The sequence below is a fragment of the Teleopsis dalmanni genome, chromosome 2 (assembly GCF_002237135.1).
Source record: "Teleopsis dalmanni isolate 2A chromosome 2, ASM223713v2, whole genome shotgun sequence".
NCBI classification, from domain to species: Eukaryota; Metazoa; Arthropoda; class Insecta; order Diptera; family Diopsidae; genus Teleopsis; species Teleopsis dalmanni.
Window position 1 is genome coordinate 20,610,178 of NC_051847.1, and position 11,860 is coordinate 20,622,037.

Consider the following 11,860-nt stretch of genomic DNA (forward strand, 5'->3'; position numbering starts at 1 on the left):
AAAGATTAAAAATATACTCTGTGAATTTCTGTGATTTGTGTATATTACATTTCTATCAAAAAATTTAATTTTTTTTACTATAATTTTTATTAAGTTTATAATAAATTATTTTTGCAAGTATATTTTTAATAATATATATATTCTTAAATATATTTGTAACCAAGTTTGTAAATAAATTATAGGTCACCAAACAGTACCCTTTTTATGAAAAAATTTCATTCAAAATCAAATTTTATCTTTTGGATAAAAATATTTTATTATTCAAAATTCTATTTATTTATTAATAAATTATTTTAATATATTTAAAGAATGAAAAATTCTGCAGTAATTGTTATATGCAATTAAGGTTTTATAAGGTTTTTATTTTTCTTATTTTGTTTAAAAAAGTTTATTTGATATTTTTGTAAATCTTGATATCGACCTTAATCGTTTATATATTAAAGTTCAATTTCTTATATGGATTTATTTAAAATATAACTTCTCAATATTTTACTAGATAAATAGATTATTAAAAGGTCTTGAAATTAATTTTCTTTAATATATTCTAAACATAAAACACAGTATATTAAAATAATTTCTTTTTAAATATTTGTGTAATAAATCACAAAATATTATAAAATAAATGAAATTTTTTATGTTTTTATGTTGTTATTATAAATAAAAAATTTATCAACAATTAAACTCTCGCGAAATGCTTATGTATAAGGCACCACAAATAGTTTCTTTTTATTTATGTACTTTAAAATTTAATAAGTGTAATAAATTTTATTTAAGGTTTTTTAAATTCGAGCAGTGGGACTGCCGAAATATAAATAAACCAGATAATACTCATTAACCATTCACTTTTCTGTTTCCTTAACACAATTTCTTATCAATGTTATACGTAGAAGTCAACCTAATTCCATTTGCAAAATTCATTTATGCAATAATTTAATTTATCTAAAACTGCTGTTCACTTAAAACTGTGATAATCACTTTTACGTACATTTTGAATTAAAAAAAAAAAAAAATTTTTTAACTTAACTAAAAAAATGTATATATTCATGAAATTGTTGTATTTTGTATATTATGCTCTTATTTAATTTATATAATTATACAATTAATTTTAATCTTTTCTATTTGTTATAAATATTAATTATAACTAAAGTGTTGCTATGATATATTTTTATGCAGAAGAAACTATTTTGTATCTACTTACTTTTTAGATATTTCAGTAGCATTTATCATGGATTCAAAATAAAAAACGACTGTTTAAAAATAACTAATAAACATTCTTAATTATAAAATAACAAATTACAATTATAATAAAAACAAACTTAATAGACTCAACCCAACAATTATAAAATTTATTGGTTGCTAATAGTTTTTTTTTATCAGCTTAAGTTATTTCTTTAAGCGGGCTTCTAGGTTAGTAATGGTAAATCTATAAAATTGGGATCCACCTAGGTCAACCTATATTTTATAGCTTAAAATTTTTCATATATAATTTCATATATAATTATGTGCGCATTTATTATTAAAATTAATTTTTTTTTAAATATTTAAGAAAAAAATTTTAATGTTTAAATTTATTAATAATACTTACAAAAAAATTATTTAAGTTATATATTTATATTAAAATCTTTAATAACTACAAACTTACTTAAGAATAGTACACCATTTTGCAATATTTTCTTTTAAATCTTTAATGAAATATTAAGATAACCATAAAAACATTACAGCTTCTCGGAAGAAATTAATATTCTGTTTAAAACAAAACAAAGAAAAAAAATTAATAAATATTTATAATTAAAAATAAAAATTCTTCAAAAAAAAATTAAAATATTAAAATTTAAAATAGATATATAAAGATAAAAAATAATAAAAAAAAAAGAAAATTAAAAAAACAGAAGTTTATTTTAAATTAAATAAAAAATAAGAAAATAAAAATACACAAATATAAAAATAAAAATTAAAATTAATAAAAAATAATTAAAAAAATTTGTTGAAAATCAAATAAAAATCAAAGAAATATATCAAAGAAATTTAATTAATAAGAATTAATAAAATAATAGAAATTCAAAAGAATACACTTTATGACAAAAAATATGTTTAAAATGATTTTATTAAAAATGTGTTTAATTTTTAAATATATTAACAAACAAAGAAAAAAATAAAAATTATAAATATATTAATATTTTTGCATAAATTGTCTTACATTAAATTTACGTACAGCCAAATTTCGTTCTTACCAAAAATAAAACATTTTATAGTTTTAGTCCTAAAAATAGTTAACAAGTTACGCGTACAACTATAACACAATATATCTTCCTGAATTTCGATGGCAGTGTTTTTTATGCACCTCTTCATGCTAAACCACAATTTCATTATTATTCTAATTTACAGGCGACACAGTTTGTCCAAATTTTCTTGTTCGTGAACCGAAACCCTTGCTGCCGTCCGGGCCAATAGGTGTGCGTACTAAGTTTTCTGCATTACGTTGTGCAAATGAACCGGAACGAGAACGTGGTGAACCATCCAAAAAACTACCAGTACGTGAACGTGGTTGTCCATCGAAATCATTGCTATGCTTATAATTATTCAAAAAACTACCAGTACGCGAACGTGGAGAGCCTTCGTACTCCGAACCAAAAGAGTAACGTCGATCGTAACCAGAATCGGTAGATATACGTCTGCCGTTTATGTATTGTGCATTATCATAGGCAGCTAATTTGTTGTTAATATTAAAGTTGTTAGAATAACGACGTGGAAAGATCATATAGCCACCACCACCACCTCCAACATTTCCATCATTTTCATATGGCAATCCAGTATGTGTTTCCAAAGATTGCTTACGCTCATAATTATAATCGTTAGACATTCGACGTGGATACATATTATTATTTCCATTATTGGCGTGCTCACTTGCGTTCGAATACGAGCGCTCAAATTGTATGGAGCTATTAGAGAAACGACGTTCAAGGCTACCAATAGAACTTTGTGATGTTTTTCGTTGTAGCTCAGATGGTGCAAAATCAGATACGCGACGTCCACAAGGACAGCTTTCAGAGCAATCAGAATCCCGTCTTTGCGGTTGATTTTCCGAACAATTTGATGGGCGACGTGAACTGTCACTAGTATGTTGAAAGTGTTCAGAACCATTTGATAGGCGTCGGGCAATTGTGCTGCCATTATTAGCATTGATAATGTTGTTGTTGTTGTTGTGGTTACTATTAGTAGGCGCTGTTGAAGCATTATTTTCACCTAAAGCAGCTGTATTGGCAGATATAGTTGAAGTATTGCTGTAGCGCCGTGGCGCATAAGAAAAAAAATTCATGTTGCCACTAGGTGAGGAAGCAGCATGATGTGTCTGCTGATGAGCTGACTCATGATGTATACTGCCGCGTGGTTGATAATGTTGGTAGTGATGTGCATGATCATTGCTAAAACTTCCACGATGCGTGGGACTTTGTTGGCGTTGTTGTGGATTTTTATAGTAGTGTTGATTATGGTTGTGATAGGCATCACTGGCTGTTTTTGGATTGAAATCCGAGTTATTACGTTTGAGCTTGAAACGCATATCGGCACCGTCGTGAGCTAATATTCCACTAAAACTGCCACCACGTGTTCTCTCGTAATTCATATCATTATAATAGCGATAATTTTCAACCATGCGAGCCACAGGTGCTGCAATCTGTATAACTGCCTTCTTACCAGTTTTCTTCTTCGGTGCTACCATTTCATAAACCTGGAATGGCCCTTCCAAATGTTTAGCATCACGTGCTGATGATGATTCCAAATATTCAACAAGTGCACATTCTTTTTGTTGCATTTCTGGATATTTATTCATAAACTGCCTTACATCGACCGGTATGGCCATACCTGGTTTTAAAATACGTATGAGTGCAATTTCGCCACATTTTGAGAAAATATCTGAAACTTTTTCTATGGTCAATTTATCGAGCGGCAAATCGCAAGCAACAATAGTACGCGATGGCATCGTTTCATCGAAATTTGGCAACGGTTCAAGGCGACGCACTTTGGTGCCCAAATCATTGAGTTCTATTTTATTTGATTTGCGACGCACAGCATTGCCAACAACCTTCCACTCTTTGGTCAACTGACGCACGCGTTTGAAACTCGACACTAATTTTAAACTAACAAATCCTTCCTTATTGCGACGAACATGCTTGAGCAGGAAGGCATCTTTCAATATGCTATCATTGGAGAAGTAAAACTCAACAGCATCAGTGATTTCAGCAGCCAATTCATCGCTTGGTATCAATGTTGGATCCAATGTATCGATTTCGTTGACTGGTGTATGTTCACCAGTTGGTTCAGTGTTACTGGAAGCAGTGCTTTGCGAAACTATGGAATTAGCTTTCTCCACATCAATTTGTAAAGCTGTTGGCTTTTTCATTGTAAGGAATGAACGATGCACACGCTTTGGCTCGATTGTAGGAGTAGTGTTAGTGCCAACACTAGTGGTTGTGATTGTTGTCTCATCATTGAGAGGATTGGTGTTATCTTTATTGTTGTTTTCAAGTTCATGTTTAAAATTGGGATGCAAATAAATGTTGTCCATTTGGAAATAGTTACTTGGATGTTGTTGATGTTGATGTTTATGGAATTTCTCCAAATTAGCTTCGCTCAAAACAGCTGGTGCAAGTTCATGAGTTGGTGATGTACGTACTTCACGTGGTGGAGAACTAAGATCAACGTCATATAGCATATGATTATCAACAGCCAAAGGTTTAAGTTCGTCATCTTCTTCAGATTCTTCGGAGCCTTCTATAGATGAACCCATACCAACATCTATAAATTCTACTGGTGATGAGTTTGGTGGTGGTGGTGACATTGCCGGTGCTGTAGGTGACATTGACAGAGTCGGAGAAGGTGTAATGCGTTCATCTAGCTGTTCATTACCTTCTAAACTACTAATTGTAGCACCTTCTTCACTACCACAAAATTGAGAATCCAGCGATTGCGATTGCGATTGTTCAATTTGATGTAATAATGCCTGAGCGGAACGTTTGGCATGAAATCGCAAAAGCTTTGATGGCAAGGACGATGATAGTGGCACAATAGCATTTATCGGATTTGTTTCAGGTAATTCGGTTTCTGGTAATGCGCTGGCTTGCTGAGCTATTGTTGTATATTCTGGCAAACGTGGATTAATTGGTACTGGAGTTAATTGCTGAGTTGCACTGATGTCAGTTTTGGTGATCGTTTCAGTGACCACAGTTGTTACAAGAAATGTATGACCACCGTTAACATGTTGTGCTCGAACCTCCTTACATTGTGGTAGTGCCATAATGTCGTTAGGGGTTGGAGTTGGATTAGTTGTTGAAGTAGTTTCAGTATTGTCACTCATTATAACGCTTGGAAGTTGAAAGAAATTTTTTAAATTATTTAATATAATAATACTCTATTGAAGTGATAGGAGTTTATTGTTTATTGTCTCTGACTTTATAATTATTAACTCTGTTTAATATAATTAAAGAATCCTTTTTTGTTTAATATTATTAAAGTTTATTGAAGTGCTAGGTGTTTGTTATCTTTGACTTTAAATGTATTGACTCAGTTGTTCTGGAATATTTTTATACTATTATATATTGTACACTTCAACTTAAAAGATTTTTATAATTGACGCTTAATGATGGCTGGCAAATGGTTTTCTTGCACTATTTGCACTCTTTTTTATATTTAATTATAACGAAATAGGAATTTATAAAAGCCTCGCACTCCACCAAAGCGTTGTTATTATATTATATTTTTGAACTCTTTTTTATGTTTTTTTAAATTTATTTTAATACTTTTGAGATTTTATTGTGATGTTGTAATTTATGCTGATTTGTTAACGTTTGCAGTACGTTAACTTCACTTTCACTTTCAATTTCAAGTGCGCGCCTTAGCAGCTCCACTCACCAATCACATTGAGTTGATCTTACTGGTTCGTGTGGATGATGAAGCAACCGCAGACATTGGCAGACAGTCAGGCAAAGTTGAGGTAAGAAATCAGCCAGCAAAATCGCTGATAGTGTGGATGTTCTTTGAGCGCTCTGGTAATCTGGAGTTCACTGAAACACTTTAAAGACAATTTGAAGCCAGCAATTTTAATGATTCCGCCTGCTGTTGCTATTAACTGGCGCAGTGTGGCTTGTACCGTTTTTGCTGTTTTACGATTCCGATCACTCCACACATTTGGAATTGGAAGTGGAAGTGTTTGATGAGGTAAGCAATTTTTCAGCTGTTTTCGAGTGATTTTGTAATGTTTTCCGATTTTTATATTTTTTTTATTGAAGTTGCTTATTTAAGTTGCGTTTTGTTTTGTATTTTTGTATTTATTGTTGTTTTTTATTATTGTTAATAACTTGGCTAAGTGAACGTGTTTTGAATTGCAATATGAATTTGTTTTTAATTTTTCACATAATTTTATTTTTATTTTAACTTTAACTTTTGTTTTTTTTATAAATATTTTTATTTTAATTTTTCTTTTTTCTTTTTGTTTTCATACAGTCATTTTAATAGTTAAACGGTTTTTTCTAGGCCGCTCACACGCACCCGCTTGACACTATTAGATAATACCAGTGACTAGTAACAATTTGTTTTTGTTGTTGAATTGTTGAAGAATGTATAAAATATTTATTTTTGGGCAAAAGGAATTACAATATAAGGAAATAGATAGATAATATTTTACTTTTAATGTTGAACACGTAATTTGGATTCACATTTCATTTCAATTAAAGTTTATTAAATCAAACTAATTCCGTAATTCCGTTTATTTATATTGAAACCAAGCAACTTTTATAGTTAGGCACCAAAAAAAAAATATAAATTCAAGTTCAAATTTTTAATTAATTTTAATATTTATTTTTAACTTTTTTTAATATTTTTAAAAAATATTTTTTTAAAAAATAAATTTGATTAATTATTAAAATATTTTAGATTCTTTTTTATAGCTCTTGCAACGCTGCAACACGGAGATAGACTGAAATTGCAAAGTGATTTGAGGTTGGTTAAATACCCTCTGCTTTCGGTTGATTCGAATTTTGTGTTTGCTCTGCACTGTTTTTGTTTTTGGTTGCCGCCTAAGGAGATATGCAAACGCTTGCTTGCTTTGTAAGCGCAAACATTTGTTACATTTTTGTATTTGATTCGGACGTGTTTTTGTTTTTGCACAAAACTTGTTGTTGTTTTAATTGAAGTAAACGCACACAAATTACTCTAATGTTCTGAGTAGTAAAAAGTAAAAAACCACTACTGCAAGCACAACAACAACAACTATACACTGAGGGTTGTTAACTGTTTCCGATATTGGCAATAAAAATTTGCTTTTGTTGTTTTCGTTGTTTTTGTTTTTGTGGAGATTTATTTCGTGTAATGTTGTTGTTCTGCATGCAATGAAAAAGCTTTTGCCTGCAATGCGTGAGTAATTCAGTTTTTTTTTTTCATTTGAGCTTTTTTGCACGTGCATTGTATTTGTTGTTGGCTGCTCTCTTTTGCTCTCGTTGCGTTTCGGTGATCGGTGTTTTTATTAAATAAAAAAGTTTGATTTTTATTTTATTTAATTTTATAGGAAAATAAATGAAAATTGTAGACGTTTTTATGTAATTTACACACTAAAAACCTTGGCAGCCAATCTAACGCACTGATTACTTGTCTGTTTTTTATTTGCAATTTGTTTCACACATTATATTAACATTATTAATATTAAACAAATCATTTTCAACTAGAATTTTTGTTTATACTCACTTACTGTCATTTCAGTTGCACTTGAAGTTTGACCTATGCATTTCACATACTAATCAAAATTTATCCGGTTCCGGTATTATTAATATTACGAGTACATTACTTGCTCGAAATAATAATTGAAGAGAGTAGAGAAGTTTTAAATTTATGTTAATTTTAAATTAATTAAAAAAAAAACAAATTATAAAATTAATATTATAATAATATCATAAAATTAATATTAATATTAATATTAAATTAATTTTAATAATAAATTATAGTGAAATAGTTATAGTAATAATAAAAGTAAAATATTAATATTAACATTAATTTAATAATAAAATTTCAAATTATTATTATAGTAATATTATAATATGTATTAATATTATAATAAATATTGTACATATGTATATACAATTAACATTATTATTATATCATAATATTAATTAAATTAATAATAATATTAAATTAATTTTAATATTAAATTATAGTAAAATTGTTGTAGTAATAATAAAAGTAAAATATATTATAAATATTATATATGTATATGAAATATATTAATATTATAATTTTTTTTGGAGTTAATTTAAAATTAACATAAATTTAAAACTCCTCTACTATCTTCAATTATTATTTCGAGCAGGTAATATATTCGTAATATTAATAATAATATTAATAATATTAATATTAATATTGAATTAATTTTAATAATAAATTATTAAATTGTTATTGTAATAATAGCAAAATATTAATATTAACATTAATTTAATAATAAATTATTAAATCATTATTATAATAATAATTTTACCATTTTTTTTGACTTAATTTAAAATTAAATTAAATTTAAAACTTCTCTACTCTCTTCAATTATTATTACGAGCAAGTTATGTACTCGTAATATTAATAAAATTAATATTAATATATTAAAATTAATAAAATTATTAATAAATTTTAATAATAGATTATTAAATTGTTATTGTAATAATAGTAAAATATTAATATTAACATTAATTTAATAATAAATTATTAAATTATTATTATAATAATGTTATAATATTAATATTAATGTTATTTTAATAATAAAATGTTTGATTATTATTATAAAAATGTTATAGTATTAATATTATAATAAATATCATACATGGATTAGGTACATAATAATACATATATACAGTATATTATAAATGTAATATATAGCATATTATTAAAAATATTATATGACAATTTTGATAGACATTTGAAATCTTAAAGCAGTACACATAAGAACCCACCAGATATAGCTTTACCACGAATAAATAATATAAGATTTTGGTTACTACACCCATCTTTAACTCTTCTTCTTATAGAGAAAATAGTTGAAAATGGAGCTGTAACAGAATGAACTGTTTATCGTCCCCTGATACCAATAACACTTAACATCGGAATACTGGAATACTGAATGCTGTCGTTATACCTCAATTAAGCCAGACTGTTTTAAAAACAAATTTGGTTTTATATTAAAATTAATTTACTGAACTTTCAATTAAGAGGGTAAGACATTTTGCTTTGCATTGTTAGCTGAAATAGACTAATCTAAGGTTATTGATGTTACGAATATAACAGAATTTCATTTTAAAAGGAAATCTTATAAAACTGTTACAGAGTTAGTGAATAGTTCACATTTATATAAATTTGCTGCTTTTTACGATTAAAGCCAATGGACACTCGGCTAACATTTTTGAAATTTTAAAATATATTCTTGCAATATTGATTTATTATTGCATTTAAATTTTGTTAAATGTACATTTTTGTAGTTAGGCTTGTTTATTCTTAGCATGACTAACGTAAGTTCTTGCAGTTTTCTAATTATTTTCTAACAAGGCGTTTTGAATCCAATTACAACCTTGACGTAACCGCATTACATATTCTTTTTACGTAAAAGAATAATCGTTTGGCTTATTTGAGGAAATTATGAATAGAATGTATGTTTCTTAAAAATCAATCTTCTGCATTTTATAATATGTATAGTTTCCAAACCACATTATAACATATTAGACAAAATATAAGGTCTTCTCATTTAATCAAAATTTTGCATTTGTTTGAGTTTCAATTCGCCAGCAATTGTCGAACAATTGAAATAAAATAATTGAATTTGCCAAAAATATATTTAAAAAAAAAAAGAAAAAACAATTGTACAAAAACCTATTGAAAATAAAATTGATATTTAAATAGCATTAACCTTGCAACTAAAGACACAGTAACATACTGACAAGAAATTACAGAAAAAAGCATTTAAATTATATTGTATCTCATTGATACGATACGAAAAAAAAAATACATATACTATATATATTGTATAGCATGAGCTGCTGCTGCTGCTATAAAAGGCGTGTCAATCACAATTCATTCAAGTTAAATTACAAATAAAATTTTAAGATTTCAAGATGCAAACCGAGAAGGAAGTAGAATTTAACAAATAAAATCTTGAGGCAGGTTCGCGGTTAATCAAAAATATACGAAAAACAATAAAAATAAATAGACAATTAATAACACTGCGGTGCGCACTTCTCTGCACAATATAAATATAATAGGATATCTACATATATATATTTATTTAAAACATTATTTTAACCACAACTGCTTGGAGGGAAAAAACTCAACAAACACACAATTAAAATTGCAAATCTAACGTAACCAACGCACAAAATTCAGTTATATTAATTGTATCTTTTATCTCAACAAAATCTATTTGTAGTAGAGCAGTAGCGGATTGTTGAGCTAAAAGTGCCAATTACATGCCAAAATTATATGTTTTATGCTATGAATAGGCATTTTTCCGCAGATAGCTCACTTTATAAGTGCAATTAAAAGTGACGGTGCTAGAAAAATAGTGATTATGGGTGTGGTTAGCTCTGTAAGGTCTTTCTCATTTTCTAGAGGTTAAAAAAAAATTGTAAGAGACGAATTATAGACTAATGCATACAAGACATGAGTAAATACATATATGTTATTGCTTAAAATATTACGATTCATATTAGGTTACATTACCTCTGAAAATCCCATACTGCAAATTTTTAGTGAAACTCAAAAGCACTTCTTGCTCATTTATTAATTAAAAACCTATTTATAATTTACAGTATCTAAAAGTAACGAAATTATTAGATACGAAATAAATTATAGAATATACAAGCAAGCTATTGAAATTAGTATTCTGCGATCAAATAAAGACTTTATATTGAAACATGAATCTAATTTTTATTATGTTATATGTAATTTCACATATGTAAATGAATTGGTAAAATCATTTCTAACGGTTGTGTATAAATTATTTTGTAATTTTATGTGAGTTATCGTGAGACACGAGACCATCAGTGATTACTGACAGAGCCAATTCCTAATGATATCAATGCCAATAAAGTCACGATAACATGCTCGTATGGCTCGCAAAACAAAATCATGATTTAGTACATATTTGAGACATTATATTATAATTAAAATATTTGTATACGATAAGTAAAGACCAGGCCGAACGTATGAAAATGGTTCGTAATATATATAGTGAAAAAAAACGTTCTTAAGATAATATATGTCAATTATATAAAAGCATGTACTCCTTTTATTGGCCCAGAGCCCTTCTGCGAAGTAACAAATAGCTTCACAAATAACTTATTATGTGAATGGGAGTAACAATATTTACTTGAACACTGGAGAGCTCAAACAGGCATGCGGCAGTTAAGAAGATTCATTGATCCTGAACACATCGAAGTTGATGCTATTCTTGGCCTTAGCAGAAACGATATTAAAATCAACACTGCATTTCTTACAGGACACTGTAAACTTAATAACCATTATATAGATTAGATTATAGGTGCGGTAGAAAGTGATACCTGTCGACTCTGTCATGAAGAAGAGGAAATATCAGATCATGTTCTATGGAACTTACTAGTTTTGTGAATAGTCTAGAATTGTTTTAGGTCAGAGTGCACTCATAGCCTATTATTTAATAATAATAAATATAAAAGTCAAACGTATGAAGACGTTGCGTTATAAATATATGTATAGTAGAAAAAAAGGTTTGCAAGATAATATATATCAATTATATATATATTTAATATAAATATTAAAATAGTAATAGTTAAAACAAAAAGAAGAAGAAAAAGAAGAAGAAAAA

The 11,860-nt window shown here is 27.6% G+C and overlaps 1 protein-coding gene across 1 annotated transcript; it reads right to left on the reverse strand.

The window, feature by feature from the left end:
• Positions 1 to 1,655: 1,655 nt before the first annotated feature.
• Positions 1,656 to 5,437, reverse strand: LOC119681522. The gene is made up of 2 exons (XM_038094743.1): positions 2,232 to 5,437; positions 1,656 to 1,743 (listed from the first exon to the last, which is right to left on the reverse strand). Exon 1 carries the CDS (start codon positions 5,351 to 5,353, stop codon positions 2,375 to 2,377), a length of 2,979 nt encoding a protein of 992 aa, XP_037950671.1. The 5' UTR covers positions 5,354 to 5,437; the 3' UTR covers positions 1,656 to 1,743; positions 2,232 to 2,374.
• Between the last annotated feature and the right edge of the window lie 6,423 nt (positions 5,438 to 11,860).

Coding starts and splice junctions, on each gene's coding strand:
- LOC119681522 (XM_038094743.1), bottom strand. CDS start 5,353: ATGAGTGACAATACTGAAACTACTTCAACAACTAATCCAACTCCAACC.